The following is a 14,670-nucleotide window of genomic DNA, read 5'->3' as shown; positions in this document are numbered from 1 at the left end:
AGTAGCATTCATTTTTGGTTGGTATATAGATCATGTAAATGAATAAATAAACAAACAACTGCCTCCCACTTGGTAATATATACTGCATTCACTGTTAGCATTCCAGAAGTTGTTTAAAATTTGCTTCTGTTGCTAATCTAGGGAAATATTGGGGAGAGGCATCAGACAAACAGACAGACACATTCTTTGGTAATCGAAGTACTATTTGTAGTCCACACTTCTTCCTTAATTAACTCCCTCCTCCTTCCCCCTTCTCTAATATATACACTTCCCATCTGACTGGGTTGCCCCAACCACAGTGGGCAGCTTCCAGCTGTGTGTGTGTGTGTGTGTGTGTGTGTGTGTGTGTGTGTGTGTCTGTGTCTGTGTCTGTGTCCACAGTCAATACATACCAGACACCTCCTAAATTCGAGTATCTGGCATAATCAGCTAGCAATGGCCAGCTTCTAAAATGCTGCAGGATCATGGTCATTGGCAACCAGCTTTTGGGAGGCAACAGTTAACACACTTTTCTGAAGGAATGGGAGGTCTTTTCAACTGCTCAGGAAGGTTTGAGTTGATCCAGTTTTTATTATCCCAAGGCTGCAAGGTGGAGGGTGTTGGAGGCTCACTATCCAGGCTCAAGGAAGAGATTGCTGCCGCAGGGGGACAAAGTGTGGGGGACCAAGCGTAGCCTGGAACTTCAGCAAAGACCCCCTACAATCTCAAAGCAATATTGTGGACCAAAAATCACCTCAAGGGTACCAGTTGCCCATCCCGGCAGGAATTACCTGTGAAAGTTCATGCCAGAACAAAACAAATAGCCTCTACGCTGATACAGGAATGTTTGCATTCCAACACCAGACAAGAATATCAGCGAGAGTTTGCTGAGTTTTTATTTTTCTTTTCTGGAAATGAAACTTAAGAGAAAAAGGCAAGAGGAAGAGTTCTGCTTCCACCTCCTGGATGCTAGTGAGCACTGCATGCTCTGCGTGCTGTGTGAGCAGAGGAGATGAAGGGTGGTGGTGGATAGCAGGACCAAACTGATTTAGCTCAATGCCGTACATGTGTGGGGAGAGTGAGCTTTGTAGGGATAACAGATTTCAAAAAGTCATATTAAGGGATCCCAATTCATATACTTTGGTCCCCGATTCAACCCCTGGCATCCCATTTATTAAAGAAAGTCAGCTAGCAAGACATGTGAACATCCTCTGCTGGGAATTGACTGTCAGTCAGAGAGGATAATACTGGGACAGATAGACAAATAACCTGACCTGGTACCAAGTATCTTCCTTTTTTCCACAGATGCTCATCTGTCTTAGGTCATACCCACAGCATACTTTTCAAAGCACATTCAACACACCTTTAAATGCATGGTTTCCCCCAGAGAATCCTGGGAACTGTAGTTTGTTAAGGGCTCTGGGAATTATACTCTGTAGGAATCCTACAGTTCCTAGGATTCTTTGGGGGAAGCAACATGCTTTCTAACTCGCATTTCTAACTTAGCTTAGCATTTCGTATAAACCAAGCCTATTTACTATTGAAATTCTGGGGAGCTCTTGAGAAGGTGGTGGAAAGAATTAGGAAGATCTGAAATTATTAAAGCAGGGCAGTGGGTGCAGGAATGGCTTGTGCCTGTTAGGTTAGGCCACGAGATGCCATGATTTACTAAGGACCACTGCAAGCTTCTTGTTTGCACAGTTCAGAGCAGGAAATTCAGGAGTGATAGAGACCTAGCATTGACTGGCAGACTGAGATAATGCAGGAATAATGTCCAGGGACTATAGGACACCTGTTTTTCTCAACAGCCCACAAATCCTCACAAATATTCTTTGAAAGTGGTCTACCGTAGTCTTAAATCTCGAATAATTGTGAGGTTGCAAGCTGCCTGCTCTGGCATGCTGGGTCCCCCCTCTCCCCAGTGTCTTTTAAAATGAGAACATTAAAACTGATGACTTCCAAAGGGAACTTTACTTGTTGTCTACCTTCTGCTAAATGTGAGGTTCTTTTGTTTTCCCCTGAGCAGATCCACCCAATGATATTCTGGCAGATCAACATTAACAGAGAAGGGTGTGGGTTGATTTGTGGTTTCGTTGAAGGCAATTCAAAAGGAAATTATGAATCAGATCTTTGTTTCAGTCCTCAAGGGACTATTTCTGAAGCTCTTATCTTTGGGTTGCAGGAAACAGTTAAGGTGAAGAGGAGATTGTGCAACTAAAAAAATTAAAATGGTCTGGTTCCAGGCAGCACTGCTTGAACTCAAATGTGCCAGCCCCACTGTTGGCATGACTGAGTCAGTGATCTTGTGCCGGTGGCTGCTACCTTGCCCTTTGCACTGCTCCTGTATCTTGCATGAGCCTGGGGAGCCTGGCTAAGCTATGTTGCAAGAGGGAATTGACCAGATGCTTGCCACATCGGAGGTGGACGCAAAGGAGCGGCACAATTCCTTATGTTATATCCTACAGGCCATTGACAGCAGAAGGGCTTGCTCTGAACTGTGTGCCTGGCACTTATATTTTCAGCTTAATCATTTGCGTGCTTTCCCAGAAGAAAGATCTACTGAGTAGGGTTTGCCATACATCTGGAATTTCACAGACATATCCGGAATACTACAGTCGGCAGAAGTGTCCTGGCAGAATGGCTGGGGAAATCCGGACGTATAGCAGCCCATGTCGGCAATGTCGTTTTTGCCAATTATCCGTAAAAATAGCTCTAGAACGGCTATTTCAACAACTTTTCTTTCCGGATTGTCACTGTTTGGAATATGGCAACCCTACTACTGAGCCTGTGGTGAAGAACAAGATAGCACTGCCTCCCAATGCCAACTGGAGAGGCAGTAGACTCTTGCTTTAGTTAATGTAGGAGGTCTGGGACAGGCTGTGTCCAGCTCTGTCCTCCAACAGAAGGGAACAGCTGTTGGCTGAGAAGGAACATTCAAGGAGCTGACATGGCTGCCTCCCAGTAACTGATGCCTGAAGTGGTTGCTTCTTTCTGCCTAATGATAGAACCATCCCAACAGGTCTGTGGGTCCAATAGTTAGCAAAATGGCATGATTTGGGGGGTGGGGAAGACAACATATTCCCACACTACACTAGGCATGAGTGCATCAGTGTGCATGAAGCAGTATGGTGGAAGGGCTGTAATATCCATTAAAATTAAATGATGTCCTGATTTCCTGTGGGTTGGTGCCGTGTTCTCTTTGCGAACGATGTTTGTCAGGTGTGCTGTGCTAGTGTTCCCAGAGGTATTTTGCTGCTGACACACTGATGGTAATCGCTGCCAGGATAAAGGCTGCATCTGTCTCCATATCCTTGGTCCCCTGCTTCCACCTGTAACAATCACGGCTTTCCCTCTAAAGATCTTGGGAATTGTAGTTGGTTGAAGTTCTCCTCACAACTGGCATACACTACACTTCCCAGGATTCTTTGGAGGAAGCCATGACTGTTAAAGTGGTCTAATAGTGCTTCAAATGTATGGTGTGAATGTGACTCTGGTTAGAATTTTCTTCAATGATAATATAGTGATTCCTTCTAGAAATAATTTGGTTGCTGCCGTTTAATCGCAGTGACCAATGTTTCTTTGGGATATCTGTGTTCTTCTGCCCAGTACAGAGACACTGAGCTGAGCTTAATAAACAGGAGTTTATTGTTCTCCCAAACAGACTGCTTATTCAGTTTGTGTTTTATATATGTGCGTGTGTGTTTAATCACATCATCCATCACAAACATTTGTTGCCGCTTGTCGCTACAGTTTTCAAACTGTGCTGGTTCACTTCATTACATGGCTTCACATGCACAAAGGAAGTTTTGTGGTGTTTTATCATTTGTTTGGCGGACATTTTTCAACCCAGCGTAATTGGCAGTCGTTCTGCTCTAGCCTCTTGGGTGGGGTGAATCAAGGCAATGACGCAGCTTGTTACAGCACTGCTAAGCAGGCCTTGTTTATTTCTTTCTGGGTGAAACATCATGTAAAACAGAAGTCCCCATGCTGCAAAAACAACCCTGGGCATATTAACGTGCAGCCTGACCTGGAGCCAACTTGTTTAATCAAGAAGCTCAGTAAATATTATGCAGTCTCTTAAAAAAAAAAAAAGAGGTCTATTTGCATACTAGCATCCTCATATTGCATTTCAGCCAGTGCTGGTCTTCATCAATCTGTATAGCACTGAATCTGTTTTGACAAAAGCTAGTGCTGGCTTGAATACTTAGAGTGCCCATTATGGGGCTGCTGTGAATGCTTAGGACAAATATATTGCTTTTGAGACCATTAGTGAGCTTGATAGTCAAGCACGTAAACTGCATAGCATGACATTTTTGGTATGAAGAATAAACAAGTACACTTTAGTTTCGTAAAGAACTTAGGTACATCCTTTCTTTTAGTATATGTGCATATGCTCCAAGTGTCCCTATTTTCCAGGGGCAGTCCCAGAAATATGAAAGCCACCCCAGCTTCTTATTTGATCCCAGAATATCCCTATTTCCCCCCACAAGCACCAGCACCACTAAGCTTGGGAAGGAAGATGAGCCAGTGCTTATCCTGAGCGGTGACAGAAGCAGCAGTGGTGGTTGTCAGAGAGGATCCTGTTGCCTCTCCATTGGCTTTCCACAGTGTCTCCATGACCACTGCTGTTGGCCTCCTCTCTTAGGTCATTTGTAGCGGCTGCTGGAGAGCATGCAAAGAGGCGGTGAGGCTGCCGCCGCCACAGAAAGCCAGCCTTGCATGACACGCCCACTCCAAGGTGCAGGTAGAGGGCAGGGCGGTGGTTCATCTAGCTCAGAATAGACAACAGCAGCAACAACAACAACGATTTATTATTTATACCCTGCCCATCTGGTTGGGTTTCCCCAGCCACTCTGGGCGGCTCCCAACAGAATATTAAAAACACGATAAAACATCACACATTAAAAACTTCCCTAAACAGGGCTGCCTTCAGGTGTCTTCTAAAAGTCAAATACAGTGATACCTCAGGTTACAGATGCTTCAGGTTACAGAGGCTTCAGGTTACAGACTCCGCTAACCCAGAAATAATACCTCGGGTTAAGAACTTTGCTTCAGGATGAGAACAGAAATCACACGGCGGCAGCGTGGTGGCAGTGGGAGGCCCCATTAGCTAAAGTGGTACTTCAGGTTAAGAACAGTTTCAGGTTAAGAACGGACCTTCAGAACAAATTAAGTTCTTAACCCAAGGTACCACTGTAGTTGTTTATTTCCTTGACATCCGATGGGAGGTGGTTCCACAGGGTGGGCACCAATGCCAAGAAGGCTCTCTGCCTGGTTCCCTGTAGCTTCACTTCTCACAGTGAGGGAACCACTAGAAGGCCCTTGGAGCTGGACCTTAGTGTCTGGGCTGAATGATGGGGGTGGAGATGCTCCTTCGGGTATATACTGCCAAGGCTGTTTAGAGCTTTAAAGGTCAGCACTAACACTTTGAATTGTGCTCAGAAACATACACAATGTCTTGGAGCTCTTAGAGTTGGGGCCATGGTAGGAAATTAAAAGGGCAGCTGTATCCAGCTTCCAGGAACGCCTGGTCAGTAAACAATAAGGAGGCCTTGGAGTGTGCCCTGCTACAGCACTGGGACCTTGGCTCCTGTCCCAAGTGCTGGTGCTGGTTCTGCTTGGGAATAGCAGCATACACTGGTCACTGCTGTAGCATTGGGAATGTATATAAATTTTCAAATACAAAACAGAATTATACACTCCATGTTGGTTTCTATTTCCCTCACTGAGCAGCAACTGCAGTCACAAGACATTGTTTTGCATTCCACAGTCAGAGTTACTGTTGGATTCCCACGGGAATGGGAGACTGGATGTGATGTACACTGGTTTCCTGTTTTTCACTGTTCTCTCGGTGTTCTTTGTTTCCGAGAGGAGTTGCTTCTCTGCTCTCACAGAGGCAAGATGCATGTTTGTATTCTCTCAGCATAGAGTGGAAATAAAGTTAAGAATGTGGCACATACTGCTTATCCTTCTGCTGTATGGACTACTCTGCTTGGGCTCACGATAAGACGAGCCTGTATCAGCTTCAGATGGGCCGAAGTTGGTCAAAATCTCACACTCCATACATCTTGGTTACATCTTATTTCTCTTTTTTCGATTTCCCTGAACTTGTCTGCAAATCCTTCATATTTTAACTTTTTACACATTTCTATTTTGTTATTAATATTGTTACTGTGAACTTCATCCCATTTTAATGCTTATTATAACATTTTCCCATCACAGCGCTTCATTAAAACTTACAAACGTAATCTGATTATCACTTAATTTTTGCAAATATTCAATAAATTTTTCCCAATCTTCTGTGAATCTTTGATCTTGTCGGTTTCGGATCCTTCCTGTCATTCTGTCCAATTCTGCGTAGTCTATCATTTTTGTTCTCCATTCTTCTAAAGTAGGTAGCTCCTCCTGTTTCCATTTCTGGGCCATCAATATTCTTGCTGCTGTCACTGCATATAAAAATAACTTCTTTTCTTTTTTATTTATCTCATTACCTGTAATGCCTAATAAAAATGCTTCTGTTTTCTTAACAAATGTATATTTCAACATTTTCTTCATTCATTATAAACCATTTCCCAAAAGCTTTTTACTTTCTTACATTCCCACCACATATGATAAAATGTACCTTCTTTTTCTTTACATTTCCAACATTTATTACTTGTCTTATACATTTTCGCTAATTTTACCGGTGTTACATACCATCGATACATCATTTTCATCACATTTTCTTTTATAGTTGTATATTTATAATATTATATATTATATTTATAATATAAATCTTAAACCTTCTTTCCATAATTTTTCCCAATCCTCCATTTGTATATTATGTCCTAAATCTTTGGCCCAATCAATCATAACTGATTTTACCTCTTCATCCTTTGTACACCATTCTAACAATATCTTATACATTTTTGCTAGTATTTTAACGTCATTGTTCAATATTTCTGTCGGTTCTGAGAATGTTTAAATGGAACATTTCCTTAGGAAGTTTCATTTATATTGGGCCGAGGCTACATCGCCTGGCAACAGCTCTCCAATAACTGAGAGCGGAGTCTCTCCTAACCCACCTGGAGATACCAGGGATTGAACCTGGGACCTTCTGCTTGGAACGCAAATTCTATGTCGCAGAGCTGCAGTATGGCCCTTTCCAACGATGCTGAATGGACTAAATTAGGTTACAAGTAGCCATTATACAGATCTCCATTGTCAAATAAAACCTTAGCCCAAGAAGTCCATGCTTGTATTCAGGGTCTTGCACTTCAAATGGTCCCCAGATCCTAAGCATGTGACTTGATTTCAAATGGATCAGTATTACATTGTTTGTGGTATGGGCTACTTCATCTGTCAGTGTGCCTCTCCCAGCTCCTTATTTTCTGGATTAGTTGGTTTGAACAAATGTATTTTCTAGAGTTTGAGGTTTATTCTCTTATCCTGAACAGTTGCATCAATGCCAAGTCCCATTGTTGTGCTCAGTAGAACTGCTTCCAAATAATAGGTTTACAAGATCATGGCCTACGTTTGCGTAGAGAAAATCCGGTCGAGTAAAATAATAAGCAACAGAATATCTTGCGCCTAACAGGATTAGTGGGCAGGGGTGGAGGAGAGGGGAAGGAAGTACTGGCCTCACCACAGAATATTTCAATAACAACATGAACAAGTAAGAATGCCTAATGACATTTTTAAAAGATAGTATGTTTCCATTTACTTTTATTTTGATAATCTTTCAATGTATTAAGCAATTATGACTTAGTCTTATACTGTGAGATCAAAAGGGTCTGTGTTTAATATTTTACAGGGGCAAGTGTCCATGTGGTCTGAGATTAGGTATTTGGAACATCAAAGTTGCTTTCCTCCAGCGTTGCCCTTGGGCAGCTCCTATGATCACATGGAAGCTATTGCTAGGACTTAGTTTCTTTTCTATGTGCATGAAATACCTCCCCACTAGAATGGGCTCTCAGGAGAAAGAAGGGAGGAGGGCTAAGGGATATGAAGACTCACTGAGGATCCTACATGGACCTTGGCTATCGGCAAAAAAAAAAAAAAAAAAGGAATTTACTTCTAAAAATTGTTTTCAAAAATTGTATTTTGAAACTCACTAAATATTAACAGCATTTGGTATCTAATAATATAATTTCTGGCTTTCTGTACAGTAAATCAGGAGTGATTGGGGAGGGGGGGCAGGATGCTGTTTCACACCCATCCTACCAACTTATTTTAAAAAGTGGGTCATCTTAGGGTCTCAGTATTTAACCCCCTTATTTGTGTTTGATCCCCTCTAGCATTTGTTAGGTTAACATAAAACAGTAGAAACATTTAGAAAATTTACTTTCAGATTAGTTTTTTATTTTATTTTAATCAAAAGATTATAATTAAACAGACAACGGCAGGCTCCAGAAAGCCTCAGAATTTTGTTGCTGTGCGTTTATTTTGGATTACGTCTTGGATTGGGTGCTTTACCCTGAAATATTATTATTGTTACGGTACTTATTAAATTTGTTAGACACTTTATATTGCCCAAGGCAACCCAAAGCAACTTACAACCAAGATGGCTCTCAATGAGTCACATAATAGCCTGTGGTGGTGAAGAAGAAGAAGAAGAAGAAGAAGAAGAAGAAGAAGAAGAAGAAGAAGAAGAAGACCAGAAACTATAGCAGGGATTATGGGAAGTGTAGGACTCCTTTACAGGAAGCTGGCTTCAGGCACCAGGCCTGCCGGCAGACCAATTCTGTATTATAAAGATGTATGCAAATGTGACATGAAGGCTGGCAACATTCATCGCTTGCAGACAACAGCAGTGTCTGGAGATAGAAAGACAGACAGTGTGTGTGTATTCATAGCAGTGGCCAGAGGAAAAATGGCCACTGGGAGGAGCACAGAGAGAAAAAATGCCATGGTGCATCTGTAGCAGTGAAAGCAGATGTCTTCATCTGCCCCAGCTGTAAGAAACATCTATCTCCCATATTGGTCTTTACATCCACAGCAAGTGCTGCAACTCTCCAACAGTTTGACTTTACTCCCAATGGTGCATTCGTCCATTGTCTCTCAAGACAGACTGATGCCAGTGGAGTCCAATTACATCTGAAAGGCCACCATGTCCTCACTCCTGCCTTATGTGTTTTGGTTACTATTCAATCTTATCATGGAGACCTGTTCACATGGAGACATCCACAGTAATACAGCTCCCTTCTTGTACATGGTACACAGACATTTGGCTTAAATTAAATATCCATTATAAATTGGATGCTGCCAATGTGTTCAATTCTAAAAGTAAGGTTCTCGTGTACGGTTTCTGATTTCACTTAGTAAACTAATGTGCGCGAGAAGTGTGAAGGACTCTCAGACAAAACAATGCAGGACTTTCTTTGCTGTTCATTTTTCCAAAATACCCGTAGGCGCTTGACCACATTATCAGAGCTAAAGCAATACAGCTAAACATCTGCTATTACTATTGTGTATTTTGCCTCTGAGCATGTGTGTGTGGTCTGATAAGTTGTAGACATGCAACATTATCGTTTTTCTCTGGAGGCAAAGATTCTGTTACAAAGCTTCTGCCTACAGAGATCTGCTTAAAAGCCAAATTATTAACATATGGAAAAGCAAGAATGACACATAAGCCAATGCATAGAAAGAGCATCACTGCAATTCATACTCTGTTCTTACTGGAGACTGGATGTCCAGTGACCAAGTCAAGTCCTTAGAGACTACCATATAAACCTCTGAAATCACCACCATCTTGTACTTTATTACAGTCCATTCATTCAGTTGGCTTCATGATCATGCCCTCTACCATGTGCAACATCTGCTGATGGGACATTGAACAATGTAATTTTTCTGTGACGGCTGGTGAGCTTTGAACTTCTCTTCCTTTAGCAAACTGACAACCCAAACCTGACTATTTTCTAGAAGTTGAGGATCTAAACCAGATGCCACAGGAGCTCGAGTCCAACAACATCTGAAGAGTCATAGGTTTGCTACCCCTGATCTAAACATGAACTGTCACTGGACCTGTAAAAGGGTTAAAAGAGTATTGGGAATAAACCATAATGAATTGGAAAAAAAGTTATAAAAACACAAAAATCCAGAGTCCTTTTTGTTGGGGATAATTCAGATGTAAATTCCTAGGTGTCAAAAAAGGTTATTTATGTATGCCACTACTGCGGCCCATGTTTTGTTAGCCCCAAAATGGAAAATGAGTGAGGTCCCAACTAAAGACGAATGGCAACTTAAGCTAATTGAATATGTGCAGCTTGCAGACTTAACAATAAGAGAACAAGAACATACATTTAGAGAAGATTGGAAAATGTTTATTGAATATATAGGGGGAAATTGGGTACACTTGAAAATGTTGGCAGCATTAAGATAAATTCAATAGTGTAAATAGGTTTTGATGGATGTAATAATAGAATACTGAATGGTTTAGTTTATGTAAAATATGCAGGGATTTATGATATGCAAAATGAACCATGGAAAGAGAAGAAGGGAAGTCATTGATATTTTAAGGATGTTTAAATGAGTATTCTAAATTGTAAAACAAAAAAATTAATAAAAACTATTAAAAAATAAACATAAACTGCCTGTTCTCTAATGCCCTTCTCTGGGTAGACCTGTCTTCATAATTTATGTGCCCATGTGCTGAACATGTGAAGTACACATCTCTGTGGTCTGTAATGTGTAAGGGTGTGCTTGTGTGTACACACATTAATTTGGCGTAATGCAGAAAACTAACATGGATTCCACACATTGTTAACTGGCCCCTCTGCCTCGTCTTGCTTATCCAGTTCCCAGATGAAACGCCAGCTCGTGCAATGGACAGGCTAAAGTTCTACATGAGGGACAGTTCTATATTAGGGACCAGTTAGATCTCACAGTTTTCAAGGCAGATGGGTGGGAGGGGAAGAGCTTTCTTGCATTCAGTGCAGTATAGGAGAAACAAAGAAGATCTCAGACCTCATTAGTATTGAGATGAATTTACAAGAGAAGAACTCAGAAATATACCAATCAGTCTACTCCAAAGCTCATTGAGGACTGGAATCAGTAGCACAGGGATATGTTTTAGGCATGGCTGAATATCTACACCCTGCATAAACTTTACACTCCTCATTGTAACTTGGTGCACCCTATAGACATGTAGTATGTGACAGTCTTTGCATAATGGAGGCAGCCTTCTATTAACCAAAGAAGAGGATATGTCTGTTTCTTTATTTTGAAACAACAATGTGAGTCAAACAACAAAGAACAGGCAACAGTTATGCATTGTCTCCCTGAGTTAGTATCATTGATTGGCTATTTCTTTTTATCATTTGTGATATGAGTATCATTCAATATCCTCTAGAATGGCTATTTACATATCATCTACCCAACTTACATGTCATCTACCACTTCATTTCTCACTGTTATTTAATATGCATTTGACACTCAGAAGTCTTCTTGGCAGAGGATTCACAGATGACACAGAGGACACGGTGGAAGGAGGACGGAGATAAGCATGTGAGCAAAGTCGGGTGGTTGAAATCGCAAGAACGACCTGTTGATGTTGCCTTCAGTGGTTGTACAACAAGCATTGACTCTGAAGTTCTGGTACACGTTGGACCCCTTCAGTATCTTCTTGATTGCCTACCATAATAACATCAGGGAGGGGGAACAAAGTGTTATGCATTTGTGGGAGGTAGGCTGTATACCTGAGCCCCCTTCCAATTCCTGGATCTGGCATGGATTCAATTCCTGGAATAGCCAGGCTAGCTTCCTCATGATGTACTGGCCTCCTAAGTACGGACCATTAAGGTACACATGGGTGCCTCCCACCTCCCACAACTGTCTGTTAGTTAGAAAGAAAAACAGTTAGAGATTGAACTATGTGAGCTTTAAGCTGGAAGCAAGGGCTGGGAAGCCAGAGAGACAGAGCCATGCCTGATCTCTGCTTCAATCCAAGGTTGTGGCGATGGGAGTAGCAAGACCCTCTTGAGGTGCTAATGCTATGAGTCCTTCCATTGTAGGTTCAGGTTGTACATATGTGTAAATAAACAATATCTCCTAAAGAAACAACAGTCTTCGGTTTTGAGGAAACAGAACCCTGAGTAAGCACCTGGAACCCCTAGAGTCTCACAACATTTGGAGACTAGGGTGGCATGCAACAATATTGAGAAAACAATGATGTCCTGAACATATTCTGTGCCCCATTTCATACATTCAATCAGAGGAGGTGCCGAGACAGTACAGAGAAGGGGCACCATAAGCCCTCCCTACCATTGGACAAACAGTGACATTGTGAATTGGGCCCTTCATATGAGCAGTCAACTGCATGTAAACCTGGGTCCTGAAGTTCTTTCTTCTCCTTTTTGAGGGAGAGAACTGTGCAGATTTCAAGAATGTTACCTCTGGCTTATACTTTGGCTCCCTGGAAATCTTTTCCTTCTTCCTCTTCAATTGCACATTCTTCTTCATCATTATCATCATCATCATATTTTACCTTTGTTTGAACCAGCACATTTTCTGTCTTGCTAATCCATTCCTTAAAAAATGTGGACATCATCATTTGTTTAAGCAGAAATTCTTCTTACTAGATAAAATCAACTGATGTAAAACCACTTTACAGTTCATTAACACAAGCCAGAGGGCTGACTACAATAGTCTGTAGTCTTCATTACAGTTTCTTATAATATTATACTTGTGCATTAAAATTCTACACCAGATGTCATTTTTTCTTCCTTTCAAGATGCAGTTTTCTATTCCAGTATTTGGGTACCAATGTCTTACCATTTTCCTATAACTTTTCTAACAACATTTAATTTTCCTAGTAAGACTATGGGGTCTATACTTAATTTATGTCCTGAAATCTTCTCAATTTTTATCACCTCAGTCCAAAACATATTTTTTTTTGCAACCTCTCTAAATATGTCTAAAGTTTCTGTGACTTTACACATTTGTAATGTTTACTTCTTTTTTGCAACTTATAAAGAGTAAGTACAAAATCTTGTAAAAAATAAATAAATCTTTAACTGCAACATCCGTAAAGTATATTGGACTTCCTTGAAAAATATTGATCCAGTGTTTTTTTGGTAATTGGTAGTTGCTTTATTAGGCTTAATAAAGATGTGAGTCCTTTGTTGCAGCAAGATAAAACCATGGTTCTAGATTTGCTTTCCTCTCAATAGTCACATATTCTCTGGGGTATTAAAAATCACTTAATTTGCAGCTGGGAACACAAGAATGCATGCATATTTCAGAGGGATTAAACTAAGTTTGAGAAAAAGAAAATCAGAATACAAGGGAAAGAAACCTGGAAAAAATATGATGCTCTACCTGAAAGTTCCCATTATAATCGCTGAACAAATCAGAATATAGATGTTTGGGGTCTGGTACAGCAGGCATTAACATCTTCCTAATTCTGTAAAAAAAGAAGAAATAATTTAAATGATTACAATAAAAAACCATAAAAGAAAAAGAAAAGCTGTGTTCGAAAAGTAGACATTAAATATATGATCGTCAGCATTTAAATAAAAGCAGAAACAGACATTTTATGCCCCAGATAATTTGAAGGGTCCTTAAAAACAAAGAAGGGATAATAGTTTATTCTAAAAATTCATGGCACATATTATGGGATGGGGAATGGCACCTTTCAGCTGATGAAAGACAATATACCAGGCTTAGAGCTTGAAGTCAGAGCCTGGTTCATTTAAAGGGATTTCATAGAACCAGGCATGCAACTTCCCTTACACTTAAAAAGTCAGGTTGGGGACAAACTTGGCCCAAAAGTTCAGGATTTCACTCACCCTTGTCATGACCAGGACAAACATCTTTGAAAGTGAACAGGATTTTGGACCCCACATATATGAATCCACCACAATCTGATCATATGGCTCCATCACAAAATCATCATACTCAGTAATATTTTCTTACTAGTAAAGTGTCCATTTATTATGATAAACAGAGTCTGTTGAGTTTCTCCAGAGCACAGAGAGAGCACTGATTCCTTGCCAAGGAAGAATGGACAGCTAAAAGTTACATCCACTGCAAATGCAGTTCTAAAAAGAGGGGTTTTAGATACACGCACCCGTAAAGGTAAAGGGACCCCTGACCATTAGGTTCAATCCTGACCGACTGGGGTTGCGGCGCTCATCTCGCTTTATTGGCCGAGGGAGCCGGCGTACAGGTTCCGGGTCATGTGGCTAGCATGACTAAGCCACTTCTGGTGAACCAGAGCAGCACACGGAAACGCCATTTACCTTCCCACCAGAGCGGTACCTATTTATCTACTTGCACTTTGATGTGCTTTCGAACTGCAAGGTTGGCAGGAGCTGGGACCGAGCAACAGGAGCTCACCCCGTCGCGGGGATTCGAACTGCCGACCTTCTGATCGACAAGCCCTAGGCTCTGTGGTTTAACCCACAGCGCCACCCGCGTCCCTATACACACACCCATACAGCATGTTAAAAAGATGTGCAAGGGTGGTTACAATTAGGATTATAGTTAGCCACCTTAAACTGAGTCAGGCCTTTGAGCCAACTAGTTCAGCATTATTCATACTGACTGTCAGTCGCTCTCCAGGGTTCTGGATGGGAAGTCTCTCATACCTACCTGGAGATGCCAGGGATTGCTTGCCTCTCCCCCAACAGGAAACAGTGGCTCATGTTCTCCTGTCCTGTCCCCTTTATCTGAGGAATGAAATCATTACCCCACTCTTACTTACCATCTGAG

At 41.4% G+C, this 14,670-nt stretch overlaps 1 protein-coding gene across 2 annotated transcripts in view; it reads right to left on the bottom strand.

Annotated features, from left to right (window-relative positions):
* Positions 1-10,258: 10,258 nt before the first annotated feature.
* CRLF2 (cytokine receptor like factor 2) overlaps positions 10,259-14,670 on the bottom strand; it is a 45,259-nt gene continuing 40,847 nt past the window's right edge. For both annotated transcript variants that reach the window (XM_081001423.1, XM_081001424.1), the window contains 3 exons: positions 13,276-13,360; positions 12,349-12,484; positions 10,259-11,589 (listed from right to left, as the gene is read on the bottom strand). In XM_081001423.1, the coding sequence (XP_080857549.1) occupies positions 12,356-12,484; positions 13,276-13,360 (214 nt within the window). In that variant the 3' untranslated portion in view covers positions 10,259-11,589; positions 12,349-12,355. The remainder of the gene's footprint in view (positions 11,590-12,348; positions 12,485-13,275; positions 13,361-14,670) is intronic.

Source organism: Podarcis pityusensis (genome assembly GCF_964106645.2).
Source record: "Podarcis pityusensis genome assembly, chromosome: 4".
Lineage (NCBI taxonomy): Eukaryota > Metazoa > Chordata > Lepidosauria > Squamata > Lacertidae > Podarcis > Podarcis pityusensis.
The sequence above is the reverse complement of the archived record's forward strand: the minus strand, read 5'-3'. Positions and strand labels throughout refer to the sequence as shown.